At 42.5% G+C, this 18,212-nt stretch overlaps 1 protein-coding gene across 6 annotated transcripts in view; it reads left to right on the top strand.

Annotated features, from left to right (window-relative positions):
• MYBL1 (MYB proto-oncogene like 1) overlaps positions 1–18,212 on the top strand; it is a 61,362-nt gene that overhangs the window by 16,134 nt on the left and 27,016 nt on the right. For all 6 annotated transcript variants that reach the window (XM_073631756.1, XM_073631754.1, XM_073631752.1 and 3 more), the window contains exons 4-6: positions 6,398–6,490; positions 12,815–13,035; positions 15,776–15,932. In XM_073631756.1, the coding sequence (XP_073487857.1) occupies positions 6,398–6,490; positions 12,815–13,035; positions 15,776–15,932 (471 nt within the window). The remainder of the gene's footprint in view (positions 1–6,397; positions 6,491–12,814; positions 13,036–15,775; positions 15,933–18,212) is intronic.

Genomic DNA, 18,212 nt, shown 5'->3' with positions numbered 1-18,212 from the left:
CACTGATAGGTGGCACTTATGGGCACTGACTGATAGCACTGGTAGACGGCACTTATGGGCACTGATAGAAGATGGCACTGATGTCACTTATGGGCACTGATGGGACTTATGGACAGGCACTGATGGGCACTGAAATGCAGCACTGATTGGCAATTGCATAATAAATTGCATGAATGATGAGAGGAGAGGAAAGATTTTGCAATGCTTTATAGCATATAGCATTGCAAAATCCTTCCTTGCCTCATCATTCATGTCCTTTCACATCTGGTAAGTATGCTGCAACGCCCATATTAATACACCTTGCACTTGGCTGCAGTAAGCCAGCAGCGGACATCTTGTTACACCCAGCCAAAACTATATGGGCTGGGTGTAACAAGATGTCTGCTGCTGGCTTACTGCAGCCAAGTGCAGGGTGTACCAAGATGGGTGTTGTGATGTTTACCCTCCGACGGAGACACGGAACACAACTTCTTTACCGAATGTGACCTTTCCGGTCACCATTTTGGACGGAATATGCAGCGGCGCCCTGCACCCCTGCCCCGGCAAGCTTACCCCCGTGTTTCACTGCTGCCAGACCAATCTCCGCTCCGCCCTCTCTGCCCGCTGGCTTCCGGTTCCAGGTATCGGATCTGGCATCGGGAGTATTTGTACTTGTACTCGCCCAAATGGTCGGGACCAATACTCGTATCGGGGAAACCCTAGTAAATATTTTATTGTATCTTTTTATGTGACAACACTGAAGAAATGACACTTTGCTACAATGTAAAGTAGTGAGTGTACAGCTTGTATAACAGTGTAAATTTGCTGTCCCCTCAAAATAACTCAACATACAACCATTAATGTTTAAACCGCTGGCAACAAAAGTGAGTACACCCCGAAGTGAAAATGTCCAAATTGGGCCCAATTAACCATTTTCCCTCCCTGGTGTCATGTGACTCGTTAGTGTTACAAAGTTTAAGGTGTGAATGGGGAGAAGGTGTGTTAAATTTGGTGTTATCGCTCTCACTCTCTCAATACTGGTCACTGGAAGTTCAGCATGGCACCTCATGGCAAAGAACTCTCTGAGGATCTGAAAAGCTTTATTGCTCTATAAAAAAAAAAAGATGGCCTAGCCCGGTGATGGCAAACCTTGGCACCCCAGATGTTTTGGAACTACATTTCCCATGATGCTCATGGACTTGTGAGCATTGTGAGAAATTTAGTTCCAAAAGATCTGGAGTGCCAATGTTCACCATCACTGTCCTAGGCTATAAGATTGCCAAAGATTTACCCTGAAACTGAGCTGCAGCACAGTGGCCAAGACCATACAGTGGCTTAACAGGACTGTTTCTACTCAGGACAGGTTCTTCTCAGAACAGGCCTCGCCATGGTCAACCAAAGAAGTTGAGTGCACGTGCTCAGCGTCATATCCAGAGGTTGTCTTTGGGAAATAGACGTATGAGTGCTGCCAGAATTGCTGCAGAGGTTGAAGGGGTGGGGGGTCGGCCTGTCAGTGCTCAGACCATACACCGCACACTGCATCAAATTTGTCTGCATGGCTGTCATCACAGAGGGAAGCCTCTTCTAAAGATGATGCACAAGAAAGCCTGCAAACAGTTTGCTGAAGACAAGCAAACTAAGCACATGAATTACTGGAACCATGTCCTGTGGTCTGATGAGACCAAGAGAAACTTATTTGGTTCAGATGGTGTCAAGTGTGTGTGTCTGCAACCAGGTGAGTATAAAGACAAGTGTGTCTTGCCTACAGTTAAGCATGGTGGTGGAAGTGTCATGGTCTGGGGCTGCATGAGTGCTGCCGGCACTGGGGAGCTACAGTTCATTGAGGGAACCATGAATGCCAACATGTACTGTGACATACTGAAGCAGAGTATGATCCCCATCCTTCAGAGACTGGGCCGCAGGACAGTATTCCAACATAACCCCAAACACACCTCCAAGTTTACCACTGCCTTGCTAAAGAAGCTGAGTGTAAAGGTGATGGACTGGCAAAGCATGTCTCCGGACCTAAACCCTAGCGCAAGGTCTTTAACATCCACCAGCTCCGTGATGTCGTCATGGAGGAGTAGAAGAAGACTCCAGTGGCAACCTGTGAAGCTCTGGTGAACTCCATGCCCAAGAGGGTTAAGGCAGTGCTGGAAAATAATGGTGGCCAAATTTTGATATTTTTACTTAGGGGTGTACTCACTTTTGCTGCTAGCGGTTTAGACATTAATGGCTGTGTGTTGAGTTATTTTGAGGGGACAGCAAATTTACACTGTTATATAGTTACATATAGTAGGTGAGGTTGAAAAAAGAAAAGTCCATCAAGTCCAACCTATGTGTGATTATGTGTCAGTATTACATTGTATATCCCTGTATGTTGTGGTCATTCAGGTGCTTATCTAATAGTTTCTTGAAGCTATCCATGCCCCCAGCTGAGACCACCGCCTGTGGAAGGGAATTCCACATCCTTGCCGCTCTTACAGTAAAGAACCCTCTACGTAGTTTAAGGTTAAACCTCTTTTCTTCTAATTTTAATGAGTGGCCACTAGTCTTGTTAAACTCTCCTCTGCGAAAAAGTTTTATTTCTATTGTAGGGTCACCAGTATGGTATTTGTATATTGAAATCAAATCCCCTCTCAAGCGTCTCTTCCCCAGAGAGAATAAGTTCAGTGCTCGCAACCTATCCTCATAACTAAGGTCCTCCAGACCCTTTATTAGCTTTGTTGCCCTTCTTTGTACTCGCTCCATTTCCAGTACATCCTTCCTGAGGACTGGTGCCCAAGTTATACAAGCTGTACACTCACTACTTTACATTGTAGCAAAGTGTAATTTCTTCAGTGTTGTCACATGAAAAGATAGAATAAAATATGTGAGGGGTGTACTCACCTTTGTGAGATATTGTACAGATTTTCAAAAATTTATAATGTATTACCAACTTATTGAGCATCTCATAGCTAATCCAAACCAGCATTGGGAACTTTGCAGGCTTTTGTGAAACTGGGCAGCTTCTGTGTATTGCTTAGTTTTGAAGTATAGGTTGGGTTAAACTAAGAGCACATTGCAAAGCAGTTGGTCCCTGAATGGGCCAAGAGTGCTGACCCTGAGTGTGAGCGCTGCTATGTAGCAGATTAAAACAGGCTGATATTAAGACTACTTTAGCTAGTGCAACTTCACTTTTGTTGAGAGGAAAAAATAAATCCCCTCTGGGTAGGTTATGTACACTGCAGGGATTTTAAAGTCATTCAAAAGGTAGGGCATTCCTTACCTTAAAGCAGTAGTAAACCGCAGCTTTAAAAAACAAAACAAAACAAACACCCCTGCAAGGTAATGCCATAATGTGCTGGTATGCATCGCAAAGCCTTACAGCGGCGCGCTGTCACCTGCTGCCAGGCCTTCCATCTTCACCCGGTCTTCATTTCAGGTTTGCGGCCAGAGCCCCGATGACGCCACTCCCACTCATGCGCTCAGGAGCCCACATTTACGTCACGACCTCAAAAGGTCTGGCACGGTATGCCGGACCTTCAGATGCATGCACTGTGATGTCACCGGCTGCATGCTGTGTGAATATCTCCTAATCAGTGCAAGTTTAGGAGACATTCACTGCCTTATAGGCTTCCTGTAGGTACAAATCAAAAAAGTTAGTTCACTACCACTTTAATGTATTCCATGCATTAAATTGGTTGTAAATTCTAAAAATTTTTTACCTTAAAGAGGAGTTCCACCCAAAAATGAAACTTCCCCTTTTTGGAATCCCCCCCCCCCGGTGTCACATTTGGCACCTTTCAGGGGGGAGGAAGAAGCAGATACCTGTGTAATACAGGTATTTGCTCCCACTTCCAGGCATAGATCACCACGGTGACCTACGCCACGTCCGACGCCTACTCTGTCCCCGACCCCCCGCTGTCTTCTGGGAGACACACAGGTCCCAGAAGACAGCAGGGACCAGTGGGAACACGCAGCACGGCTCGCGCATGCACAGTAGGGAACCAGGAAGTGAAGCCTTGCGGCTTCACTTCCTGATTGCCTTACCGAAGATGACGGCGGCAGCACCCGAGAGCCAAGGGAGAGATTGGCTTCGGGTGCCGACATTGTGGGCGCCCAGGACAGGTAAGTGTCCATATATTAAAATTCAGCAGCTGCTGTATTTGTAGCTACTGACTTTTAACTTTTTTTTTTTTTTCGACGGAACACCACTTTAATGCATTTCTTGCATTAAGGTAAAAAAACATTTTTTAGGTGTCAGCATCCCCCCTCACCACCCATTTTTACTTACCTGAGACCTGATTAGATCCAGCACCATGCACATCCGCAGATCTTTTCTCCCCTCACTTCCAGGCTTTGCTGGGGTGCCGGGAGCCATTGGCTCCCAGTGCTGTCAATCAAAGCCAGTGATAAGGGAGCAGGGGGGCAGGGCTGAGGCTTTTATTACTGTGTCCTTGTTCGGGAGATTTGCCCTCTCTATTAGTCACCGAAAGTAAAAGGTAATCCTAAATTTTGGGTTGTTTTCAAAACAGAAATAGTGGGAACATTAGTTCTGGTGACAACCAGGTATTCTCTCTTTAGAGGGATTTTTCTCTCCCTTCCTTTTTGGCTATGGGGCAGGAAGTGAATGGGGAATCTCTGCAATAGGACACAAGTGGCAAAAAAACACTAAAAACTTAGAGTGGTTATAACCCTCCCTTAAGCTTCCGAAGAGAGAGAGACTGACTTTTTTAGTTCTGCTTTAAATTCCTATTGCAGAAGATGTCTAAAATGTTACCTGTATCTTTATGCAGAGATCTGAGAAAATCAGTAAGCCAATCACACAAGCAGAAAGTGACATTTCTGGTGGTGTTCTGTGCACCAAGCGATTTAAAATGGAAAGTTAACGTTTATAATTACAAAATAGCTTGTATACTAACAGAAGTGTACAGACTAAAAGAGAAGTATAGGAATCCCTTTTTTTTTTAATTCCACATCTCCAATGCTGCATCTGTTCCCTATCTTCTCTAACACTGAGAACTGAGCGATCAAACGCCACCAATCGCTCGGTTCTCAGAGCTCCCTGAGCAGAGAGCCGGTGACTGTCAGTCACCGGCTCCTGCGCCACCCTCCATGCTCACTGTGGAAAAGACAGGAGTGGCCGGCTCAGGCTCTCACTGGCTCGCTGAGAGGCTGAGCCAGGTGTCTGTCCAGGCATGTGGGCAAATCCTGACCATAAGGTAGCTATCTTACCCGATCCTGGACTGGCTCAATGACATCAGCAAACAGAGGACTGTAGCTTGCTGTCTGAAAACGGGCCACTGGAGTGTTGAATGAACTGCACCTCTGTGATCCACAGGAAAAGTACAGCCACCTGTTCTTCTCCTTCAACTTCAGCATATTCTGGTGTTCTTGCATGCCAAAAAATATATTTGGTAACTGCCCTAGCATAGAACACTAGGGTATCAGGAAATTGGCAAAACTTCTGTATTATTCTCTGTGCTAATGCTTTAATGAGTAATAATTACACAAAGGCTGTTCACATCTGTTTGGCTGACATCAGACACTTGCGGCAACTTGTAAAACAGGTTCATAATATAAACGATTAAACTGAAATTCTTGGAACATTTGTACTTGGTGTGCTTGTTGAAGCCTGGCAAAAAGTCAAACAAGACATTAAAACATCTACCTCCCGGAATATTGCAGATTCTGCCATTTATTTTGGATTCTCATGTATTTTTATTTCTTTGCTGCAATGGTCCACCTTCAGGTTCTACTGGTGCCCAGGGGGTTTAAGGTAAAAATTCAGTAAATTGTACTAGGTATCAACATCACTAGGGCAGGCTAATACATGGGTCGCATTTCGAAAGAATTTTCTTTCAAAAATCTTATCTAAGAATTTTCATTCGAATTTAGCACAATTAGTGGGCTGCAGCAACAGGCGATTTTCTTGCGGCCATTGAATTTGAGTAATTGGGCATGTTGAATTTTTTTTTTTGGAAAACAAATGATTTTCTAATCAATGATGGGAGAATCGCGCGAGAAATGTAATCGAAAAAGTGCACATGTGCAAGAAAAGAAAATTCCCAGAAAGAAAAGAAGATTCCCAGCCACAAATTTATTTTCTGTAGAAACAGGAGGTGAAATTTGAAGGTTTGGTTGGTTGAATTTCGAAATCAATGGTGGCACCATCAGATCACAAAACATATGAAATTTCTGATTTTCAAAAGAAAATTCTTTTGAAATTCAACCCATGTGTGGCCGGCCTAAGCTGCAGTACTTGTTAATATGGCAATGATCAATGGGTAGCCCTCTGGGATTTTATGGCACGTAGCGATGCAGTCATGTAAAGCACAGTGGAGATACTGTATATAATCAGTATGACCTGAAAACTTCCATACGCTGGGCTCTGTCTGATGTGCCATGTTTTGTTTGCATTATTTTTCACTTTAAGGACCGGTCAGATATACAGTGCCACCACCGATGGCAGAAAGTATTAAATCCTGCACTAATAAAAGGGCCTTGGACCAAGGAAGAAGACCAAAGGGTAAACCCTTTTATTTTTGATATCATTATTTTTTTTTTTTAATATTTATTTATTTATTTTTACTTTTTGTCTTTCAAGGTGGTTTTCTAGTAGTTTAAACGCTTTTAATAACAAAAAAAAATCAGGGTGGATTTGATTTAAATCACTAGTAAAAAGGCTTGATTTAAATCATAATTTTTTAATGAGCAACTGTTATCTCTGTCCCGCAGTGGCTCCTCCTCTGAGCTGCTGTTGACTCACCGACAGTCTCATTCACTTTAATAGGACGGCTGGTGATGCAACAAGGTGAGAGACGTGGCGGCAGTGGATGTCGCTAACAGGTGCTGCCATGATGGATCTGAAATGACAGGTGCTCTTTAAATGTAAGGACTCATTCTTGCTGGTAGTTAGAATCTGTAATATTTGCAAACAAAATCCTATTTAGATTACTAAGCTGCTAGGTTAGCAAAACGGCAGCATCAGGACCGTTTCAATCATACAGTTTGTAGTGTACATAGATTTGCAAAACAATGGGATAAAGGAATATTCCTGAACCTTGGTTTATCTGTGAAATTGTATGAATGCATCAATACAGTGTATGTTATCTCAGCTTGCAGAGCTTGGATTCATTGAATGAGTTTACCAAAAATGTAAATACTGCAGAATATACAGCGGGGTGCCCAACCAGTGGCCCGCGGAGCCCTCTGATGTGGCCCACAATCTCCTGCTCTGGGATGGCTGGTTGATGGCTGATCGTGCATCACCAATCCGTCATCCCAGATCAGTGTTGTGAATGAAGTCAGGGGTAGAGAAAGCTGTGGAGCTGCATAAGCCGATGCTTCCTGTATAGCGCTGGCTCCTGTCACAGGCATGTGATATCAAATATGGGCATATCTGTTCTGCAGTGGTTACTGGGCTGCTTTCAAACTGATCCGCAGGTGCAATGCCTACCTCCAATATGATCTACTAAAAAAAAAACAGAAGGGGATCCATCCCCTTCCGCCTGGGTAGATCAGTTTGAAGGGCCAGAGTAGAGTGCGCTGTGTCCGTTCTCCATATGCAGAGTGGACACGGACCTGTCATCTGCCCGCTCCACTCATTGTGGCCTGCGACCAGTTACCAAGTCACTTAAGTGGCCCTCGCTCTTCAAAAGGTTGGGCATCCCTGATATACAGCCTCGTGCTAAACAACTAAGCTCCATTTCATAGATTTTTTTTTTTTTTTTTACTCCAAAAGCATTTTATTAAAATATATCTGATAAAAATAAAAAAAAATCTTTTATTTATTTATTTTTTTTTATCCTTGATTTATATCCACCCTGAAAAAAATGTAATCTTCTGGATGATACTGTATGGCCTCAGTGTGCTCCAGTGTTCACATTTTTCCCTGCTTGTGGCTAGAGGTGTTGCGTAAGGAGCATTGTCTTTTCTACCTTAGTTCTCAGGACTCCTTCTCGCCAACAATTGATTCATTGCTAGTGTGATGTGGGTGCAGTGTGTCTGCATATTTCAGCAGTGCATTAGGTGACACCGCATGTAACAGCACAGCAGTGCAACACACCGTACTACTGTGCAGTGATATGACTAAAGTGTCGCTGTGGCCCTTCAAATAGTTAAACCGTAACTCCGCATTACAAGGATTTTAACAAACTTTGTTGCAGATTTCTACCGTTTCGTTCTGAAGAAATAGCTGTTTTCTGTGTTCATGTTTAGGGTCTATCTGTATGGGCATGGTTTTATAATTATCAATCAGCTGCTGTACCTGCAAGGCTCTGATGAAAAAATTGGCAGGGTCTGCATCCCTTTCGACGTGATTTCTTATTGGGAGTATCTCACCAAAAATGAAAATTTTGCTGCAGGGGATGCTGAAAATCTGATTTTGTACCTAAGTGCAGACTTCTGGGAAAATCAGTGAGCCAATCACACAAGCAGGAAATGTTTCGGGGGGCGTTCTGTACACATTTTGTGTAGGTAGTCATATTGCATTTTAAAGAAAATTACATCACTGCAGATTAAAAAGCAAAGGTGATTTTTAATAATATTCAAACACAAAATGACTTTAGTAGTATGTGTATATATATTTATTTATTTTGCAAACCCCACAAAAGTGGAGTTTGGCTCCATTCACACTTGTATGACTCCAAAGTTGCTCTGACTTTGGAGTGTGACTTTGATACAACTTTGGCTTTGACCAATGGTGATGGACAACTGTTGCATTGTATAACATTCAGGTACGACTTTCAACTGTTGTATAACATTCAGGTACGGTTGCAACTTTTGAGTGTTAACATTGCAGTCTATGGCCCTCAAGCTGCATGAAAGTCAGACCAAAGTAGTGCATGAACTGCATGAAGTTGCTGCAACTTTAAGTCGCACATATATGAATGGTTATTGTTGGAAAACATAAGTTGCATGACAAGTCGCACAAGTGTGATTGAAGCCTTACCCTTTTAAAGTAGAACTAAATGAAAAACGTTTTCATTTTAAATAAAATAAGGATGGTGTTTGTGGTGTTTTTTTAATTTTTTTATTTATCGATTTATTTTTTTACACACCTGTGTCTAGCGTTGCACCAATACTAAGCATTTGCATACTCATGCAAATGCACCGGTACCTAGCCCCAGTTCACAAATATGCAAATAGATATGGGTTTTGAACTGCTTGCGATTTGCATGACATGTGAACCAAAAGACTTTTCTATTGAGCTGGTTCACATATGTGTGGGGCGGCTGCAGTGTGATCTCAAAAAGAATCCGGTATGATTTTCAGCTCAGTTCAGGTGCGATTTCCAATGTCACACACTTTTTAACAGTTCTCATCTAAACCGCTGAACGAAGTTGCACCGGATGGGGCTTGAAATCGCGCTGAAAACCGGCTCCACACATGTGAACAATTCGTTTTTCATAATTATAAGGAAACTGTAATAATTGTTCATTTAAAAAAAAAAACTGTCACATGGCACTAAAAATAGGTGAAAGATATGTGAAATGGGTATCGGTAATTGGCATTGGCGAGTACTTGAGAAAAAGTGTCGGTATCTTAGTAGTAAAAGTATCTTCTAACCAAACAGGAGATGAGAAGAAATCCCGTCAGTGATGGAATCTCAGGTTGTCTCCAGATCTAGTGTCCCCGTTGGAAGATTTCCTCTTCCTGTTCTGGGGACAACAAAAAATTAAGGGCGTTCCTTTTTACTTTAATTTCGCTTATATCAGTCAGATGGACAAATAAAAGAAAAAAAAAACACATGTAAGTCATGTGATGCGCTTATTTGATTTGCCACTCCCTACCGCAGCCAACCCCGACTCTTGCCTGCATGGTAAAACATTGGGTTTTATCAGCCTCTTGGGATACACATGTGACATATCCTGGAAGGTAGCAGGTTCAACACGGGGCACAAGTCTCGCTCATGTCCGCTTGGCACTCATTACTCATGGTCTCATTTGCATGGTGCTCTTACATGACGCGTTCTTTGCCAACACCATTGCAGTCTTGTTAGTAACCGAACTAAACTTAAAAATAACGAAATAATTACCCTGAAAAATAATTTCCCCCGAAGGAGGTGCAACTAATTTAAATGCAGGAAAATCCTGATGACAATTCTGAATACCAGGAACCGTTTATGTGTTAGAATCAAGGGGTCTTCTAGCCAATCGGATATACACTATATTACCAAAAGTATTGGGACGCCTACCTTTACACGGACATGAACTTTAATGGCGTCTTAGTCTGTAGGGTTCAATATTGAGTTGTCCCACCCTTTGCAGCTATAACAACTTAAACTCTTCTGGGAAGGCTGTCTACAAGGTTTAGGAGTGTGTCTATGGGAATGTTTGACCATTCTTCCAGAGGAGCATTTGTGAAGTCAGGCACTGATGTTGGACGAGAAGGCCTGGCTCGCAGTCTCTGCTCTAATTCATCCCACAGGTGTTCTATCAGGTTAAGGTCAGGACTCTGTGCAGGCAAGTCAGGTTCCTCCACCCCAAACTTGCTCATCCATGTTTTTGTGGACCTTGCTTTGTGCAATGGTGCACAGTCATGTTGGAACACGAAGTGGCCATCCCCCAAACTGTTCCCACATAGTTGGGAGCATGAAATTGTCCAGAATGTCTTGGTATGCTGACGCCTTAAGATTTCCCTTTACTGGAACTAAGGGGCCAAGCCCAACCCCTGAAAAACAACCCCACACCATAATCCCCTCTCCACCAAATGATTTTGACCAGTGCACAAAGCAAGGTCCATAAAGACATGGATGAGCGAGTTTGGGGTGGAGGAACTTGACTGCCCTGCACAGAGACTGTGAGCCAGAACTTCTCGTCCAACATTGGTGCCTGACTTCACAAATGCTCTTCTGGAAGAATGGTCAAACATTCCCATAGACACACTCCTAAATCTTGTGGACAGTCTTCCCAGAAGAGTTGAAGCTGTTATAGCTGCAAAGGGTGGGCCAACTCCATATTGAACCCTACGGACTAAGACTGGGATGCCATTAACAACTTCAGCCCCAGAAGGATTTACCCCCTTAATGACCAGGCCATTTTTTTGCGATATGGCACTGCGTCACTTTACCTGACAATTGCGTGATTGTGCAACGCTGTACCCAAACAAAATTGATGTCTATCCCCCCCCCCCCCACAAATAGAGCTTTCTTTTGGTGGTATTTGTTCACCTCTGTGGGTTTTATTTTTTTGCGCTATGAAGAAAAAAAGACCGACAATTTTGAAAAAAAGCAAAAAAAAAAAACCAAAACAAATGTATTCATCAGTTTAGGTCAATATGTACTCTTCTACATATTTTTGGTAACTTTTTTTGTAATAAGCGTATATTGACTGATTGATTGGTTTACGCAAACGTTTTCACGTCTACACAATAGGGGGTAGATTTATGGACTTTTAAAAAAAAATTTTTACTGATAATGGCGGCAATCTGCGAATTTTAGCGGGACTGCAACATTGTTGGGGGATGGGCTCACTGGAACAACAGAGATCGCTGTACCTGATCACTAGGAACAGCAGAACTCAGTGTTGTCTCCTTTCACAATGGGGATCTGCCTTGTTTACATAGGCAGATCCCCGTTCTGCCTCTGTACTGGGATCATGGGTAACTGGCAGACTTCGGGTGTGCTGGACCCGCGGGCAAGCGCCCACAGTATCTATTGCATGAAAAGACGTACAGGTACATCCTTTCATGCAACAGAGCTGCCTCGCTGCAGTATATGTGTGGTGGGAAATCTTTAGAGGGTTAAAGTTCATGTACGTGTAAAGACAGGTGTCTTTAATAAGGCAGGTGTCTGGTAATATAGTGTATGTAGAAGAAAAAAATGGCTGAGTTTCCGCTTCTTATCGTATCCTGGCGGAGCACATCTGAACTGGGAAATAAGTTTAGCTTCCTTATTCTGCTCTGTAGAAGCTGCTTCAATCATTCTAATGTAGGAGGAGGACGGGACATTTTGTAGTGATGATAAACACAAGAATACATTGAAGCTAGTGCTCCTGTGCAAGGCGGTAGAATATTTATTTAATTGGCTGTAATGTATTTGTTACTAAACCCAGGACCCTGCATACACTATATCTGGTGTCCCACAGAACACAGAACATGGAAATGCAATTATTTTGGTAAATATAAACTGCTAAATCCCTTTTCTCATCAGCAATTAGAGCAGTCATGTGACTTCTATCAGTGTCTGGTTAAAGTTTGTAGCAGGAGTTTTCATTCTCCCCGATCATCCTATGAGGCTGCATGACCCCTGACCCCCTGTCTGGACAGTGCTGATTGATCCCGTGCTGATCACATGCACCCTCCCAAGAAAAATAAAAAAAAAATTCTAGCAATACACACCAAACTGAGCATGTGCAGCTTGTCCCCTAGCCTCTACTGTCCGGAGATGGATTGGGGACTGCAAAGGAGAAGAAAGAAGGGGAGGATCAGAGAAGACAGGCTCAAACAGTCTTTTTACACAATGCAGAGGTTTAACCCCTTAGGTTCCACAGTGGGTATAACATGCATGCTTTGCTACATATACAGACTGATTTTACTGTTGTGGGTTTAGTAACGCTTTAAAGTGGCATCTTGGTGAAGGGTCTGGGCTTCCAGGGGACCTGCGCAGATGTTTAAAATATGTAGAGGAACCTGCAGGTGTCATTGTTTGTTTTTTTTATATGTTCTTAATTTTGTAGATTTAAAAAACATGCAACAAAGTTCTATTCTAACTTGGCGATCTTACCCTTTATTCACATTGGGAACAGTTAACCAACTTACATTTTTTGTGATTTTTGTAATTTTATATTTTTTTTATTATGAGTCTAAAGGTGGCTTCACCAGTTGTAATGTCCTTTTTATCAAATAATAGGTGATTGAACTTGTGGAACAATATGGGCCAAAAAAATGGTCCATCATTGCTAAGCACTTACATGGTAGAATTGGGAAGCAGTGCAGAGAACGCTGGCACAATCACCTAAATCCTCAAGTAAAGAAATCTTCCTGGACTGAAGAGGAGGATCGGGTCGTTTATGAGGCCCATAAAAAACTCGGAAATCGCTGGGCTGAAATAGCAAAGTTACTACCTGGAAGGTAAAGCGCTGCTATCCTTTATAATTATGGAATATTGAAATGAATATAGGATATTTGGTTGTTCTAAATTTCATGAATAATGTAGCGTTTTAAAGTGGAACTAAAGTACCTCTGTGACAATCAGCCAGCAGGCAGGCTTTTTATTGTAGAACATGCCATGTCTCTTCTGCAATAAATACACCTACATGCCTGCTAGCTGTGGTCTCCGATGATGTAAACGGAGCTGCACATGCGCAGCTCAGCTGACAACTCTGCACTATCCCTGTGTGCCAGGATGATGGCCTGCAGGAATGACGTCATTCCGCTCCGCCACCCAGGCCGGTGAGGGACAGGAACTGTTGAAGGCAAGCCAAGTATAGCTTCTTTAGTTCCACTTTAAAGGCCACTTCTCATGTAGTAGATGAATAGTGAACAAGAGAGGTAGAAGCAGAAGTTACTGTTTTCGTTACTTTAGGTCGGCTTCACATCTCTGACTTGTGCCAACTCGCACATTACACCATGTACACATTAGTGCAATGGGGTGCTGTTCATTTTTAATGACCCCTCAACACACTAAAATCACGCGCCTACGTTTCAGCGCACCAAAACGCCCAGTTTGATGTGGGCATAAATATTTTGAAAACCTAATATTTATGGCTTCTTTAAGCGGTAATAAACCCAAAAGCAAACCTTTATTATGTTGCAGCTTACCAATTCTTTGATGTGGTGACTGCATTCGTGTTCCTTTTTATAGGCTTTCTTTCTTTTATTTTCACCTGGTGATACTGCCAGTACAACTGTGTTTTTTTTTTTTTTTTGTTTTTTTTTGTTTTGTTTTTTTAACAGAACAAGCGGTCCTTTCAATGTAGTAGCAGTTGGAGGGTTGAGACAAACCATTTAACACTGACACGGGTGCTTACAGTGGTCAACTTTGTATTTATGCATTTGTATTGTATTTATTTATGTAAAACATTTATCCCAAAAGGGGGGGGGGGGACTGTTGCTGTAATTGCTTCAAACATGTTAGCTGTAGTTTTGGCTTCAATTGGTTAGTGTATATAAATCTGCTAGTCCATCTAACTTTCAAGGAGAAGTATGCGCAAAGCTCTCTTTGGCCATACTTCTTCTGTGGGTCACAGGAATACACTTAGTTCTGCACTTCTGTGGGCCTGCTGTCGGCTGACATCAAAGAGCCAGTTCAGGCTTTGCAGGGATCCCAACAATCATGTCGGGATCCTCCCAGATGCTGCTGAGAGCCTGAGTCAGCCATTCCCACCCTCTCCACAGTCTGGTGCTTCAGTGATCTTTGATCGCTCAGGTCTCAGTGTAGAGCCAGCGGGGGGACAGCAGCAACTGCAGCCATCTAGGTGAGTATGTAGGTTTGTTTTTCCCACACTTCTATTTTAATACAGCATTATTTTGAACATAGTATTTTCATACATTAGTTTTCCTTTAAGTTTAATTTCATTAATATGGTCTACATATGTGCGTGTACACCCTAAACACCCCATGCACCAGGACCACAGATAAGGCAGTATAGCCCTCTGTACCGGGCCCTATCCGTTTAAAAGGGGGGCCCAGGCACCTACCGAGTATTATATTGTCCTATTGTAGACACCAATCCTCTTGTTCCTCCCTCTACAATTCTGCCGCTTCTCTTCCTGTCCTTCTCTCTGACCGCGCTGATCTAGCATCTGCGCCCCCCTCCCCCCCCCCCCCCGGTGTGCCCTTTTTCCCTGCAGCACTGCTGGCTTCCTTCCTCTCCCACTGGCAGCTGCTGTGGGCACACGGAGGGGGGGGGGGTCATTTTTCAGGAGTGATAGCATTGGAAGGGGCCCCTTTCTTTTCTAAATGAACAAAGTGAGCGATCGGTACTGATCGCTCCTGTGTCCATTCATTGCTAAATCATAGGAAACTTTGTTAATTATGCTTCAGTTTGTAAATGAATAGGAAGCCTATGAGCACTTCCTATTCATCTCTGCAGCTAAGGCTGCAGAGAAAGGGACTGATGAATTTGTCCTCAGTCCCTTAAATCTGTTAATTGAGGTATTTAGAGGCTTCCATTTACTTTGAGCGTGACACAGGAAGAGCAGTGTATGAGAAAAGCTGCCTGATAGTAATGTTTTAATGTTTTATGTTTTCTCAACTTTAAAGTATGCTGGCAGCAGTGTCCCAAGGCCAGTAAAGGTGGGGCAGTCGGCCTGACCCCCCCCCCCCCCCAATGGGTGGCACCCGAGGCGGACCGCCCGATCCCCGCCCATCACAAAAAAATATCGGCATATAATGCGCAACCACTGTTTACCCTCTATTTTCAGGGGGGAAAAGTGCACGTTATACGCCAATAAATACGGTATATTAAACGAAATGTAAAAAAATAATACTTTGTTCATGTTCACTTTGCTCTGTATAATTTCTGCCATGTCTGTGAAGCATAGCATCGTGCCCATGGCATGTGTACACCGCTAGCCGCTGTCTCTGTTGCTCTGTGTTTGAGCTTTTGGGTGCCCACCCTAATACAATAGGCTGCTCACAGCTGTGATGGTCTAAATCAGGGATATGCGATTAGCAGACCTCCAGCTGTTGCAGAACTACAAGTCCCATGAGGCATAGCAAGACTATTACAGCCACAAGCATGACACCCAGAGGCAGAGGCATGATGGGACTTGTAGTTTTGCAACAGCTGGAGGTCTGCTAATTGCATATCCCTGCTCTAAATTATTTCAGGAGTAAAGAGCTGACGACTCACATCATTTTGCTCTAGGACTGATAACTCCATAAAGAATCATTGGAATTCCACTATGAAGAGGAAAGTGGAGCAGGAAGGATATCTACAGAAGGAGTTGGATAAAACAGCAAATTCCCAACCCTGTTCATTATTTAATCCACAGAACCCCTACTATGTGCCACCAGAGTCTCAGGTATATACATGTCTGCTGTTATTCCTTATAGTCCATGTTCTTCTTGTCATGTTTCACACCAATGTAATCTAGACTAGTCTTTATGTATTTACTTTTTGTTTTTTCTCTCCCGGTGTTTGACCTCTTCAGATTTTCCTCCATATGGCATGCTGCTCCATTACTTTTCACTTACATCTATCACTGTCATTACAAAGAAATCTTTGTTCCGCTCTAGGTTCCTTTTTCTTTTGTTGTCTCTTATCAGCTGTCAGCGTCTTTTCTGATCTGCTTTCATTGTTCTGATCCTTTTTAAGTAATAAATAATATATATATATTTCATGTGGCTTTCATATTTCATCTGCCATTTTGTAACGATACCACTACATGTAGATGTTTTGTAGATTTTTAGTTTCCAACTATGCCATTTATTAATGTATTTGGCACCCCTGTTGAATAATGTGGATTACAAGATTATCAAGTTAGAGATTGTAGTGTTCTTTTATATCATTGTCACAATTTAATGGTCTAAGATTTAAAAAAAATGTTAACAGAATATTCATTTGTTTTGGATATTGTAGGGAAGGGTTAGATCCTGTTCCATGTTATTTTGTTTTATTTCCTCTTATTTTTTGTTCTGGTGGAAGTGGGTCAGAGGAGTAAGGAAATGATGGGATATCTTTCCAGCCTGCTAAGAGATTTGACAAAACCCCGGGGTTACAGAAAGCCTTACAAGTCAAAAAGTTCTACATGTTCACTGTGCTATCTTAAGGCTCCATTCGCACTTGGGCAAATTGAATCGCGGGCGTAATCGCTGCAATTCTGCCCGCGATTCCAAAACGTGTGATGTGTTTGGGGTGCCATTAAGAAGTAATGGCATTGCAGTGCGATTTTTGCCACGATTCAAATAGCCTAGGTGTGAATGCAGATCACATTCCCTTATAAAACCAAAAACTGCTTTAAATATTATTGCATCATTTTATGGTTTAAGTTAAATGGTGCCTAAGATTTCTATTACCATTTAATAGGCAGTAGAGCTTCCTCCATATCCCTGTCTAGTCCAGTTTCATTTTGTTTTTATTTTCATGATTAGGGAAGTGATTTATAAATGAAAGTGCATATTGCTGTCTACTCTGTTATATATTCTGCTGGGTTATGCAAACCACAGCCTGCATTTTAAATCCCATGCACAAAATGTGGACCGCAGTGCGGAGCCCCACAGATTATCGCAGCGGAAAATTGATGGGAGGAAAGCTTGAGTTATGCTTTGGAGCTCTCTTCCCAAGTTCACAATTGATGATTTTTAAATATCCTGCCAACTGTAATTTTACTGTCCAATAAGACTGCAGCCTGCTTCAAGGAAAGCCTTGGACTGGACAAGGTGATGGCAGGAGCCCTGAAGTAAGGGAAAGGCAGGTCCTGGTAACAAAGTGAAGGTAAATCAAAGCGAGCACAGACAAGGAGTTTGTCTACTTAATACAATAGCAGACATCTTGTAATCTTTTTTTAGAACTTCTATATTTAAATTGTTTGTAATGGAAATTTAGCTTTTCATTAAAGTGCCTTTCTTACTTTGCTGGTACCTCATTTTGACCACCTTTTAAATGGTCCAGACTTATACTGTAAATATCCCCTCTATATCTGGCTGATATGCTGTGTTTCCATAGTCCTTTCTGTGATTATCGAGGTCTGACACAGCTGAGCATTCTTCTTCCAAATGCCTAATCTTTTGTTTTCTTTGGCATGGCCTTCCCGGTCCTTATTCACGCTTCGACTGCTCTTTGTGTCTTTTTTTTTTTTTTTTTTTTGTGTCTCTCTTTTCACAGTATGTCAACATGCAGCCTTAAGCTTCTTATGACTTCTTATCTGTATATCTAATTATGCCATTAAAACCAGGGCTTTTATGGTATTTACAAGTAGCACTGAACTAATAGGAGTAGGCACTTTTGTGTGCTCGAGAAAATGGTGGTTTGTGACTGTTGTATGGGCAGATATCTTCCGCTTGGATATCAAACCCTACTTGGCTGTAGAATTAATGTAGAAAATCAGTTGGGGATTAGTTTACCCAAAACATATATTTCACATTTGGGTGGATTCTGGTTAGTGAATTACCTGTTGGGTACATTTTCAGGTGGTGAGTACTCCTTGGTTTTGACTTTACTCCTCTTCGTTTGTGTATGTCACTGCAGCAAAGGGACTTCATTTATCTTCTAGAGGGCACAATGTGGCCCCCTATAATAAACAGAAATCGTGTTGACAGATCAAAAAAGCAGCAGCTGGCAAGAGCAATTAGAAAAATTGTAT

Source organism: Aquarana catesbeiana, linkage group LG05 (genome assembly GCF_042186555.1).
Source record: "Aquarana catesbeiana isolate 2022-GZ linkage group LG05, ASM4218655v1, whole genome shotgun sequence".
Lineage (NCBI taxonomy): Eukaryota > Metazoa > Chordata > Amphibia > Anura > Ranidae > Aquarana > Aquarana catesbeiana.
This window is presented reverse-complemented; position numbering and strand designations above follow the sequence as displayed.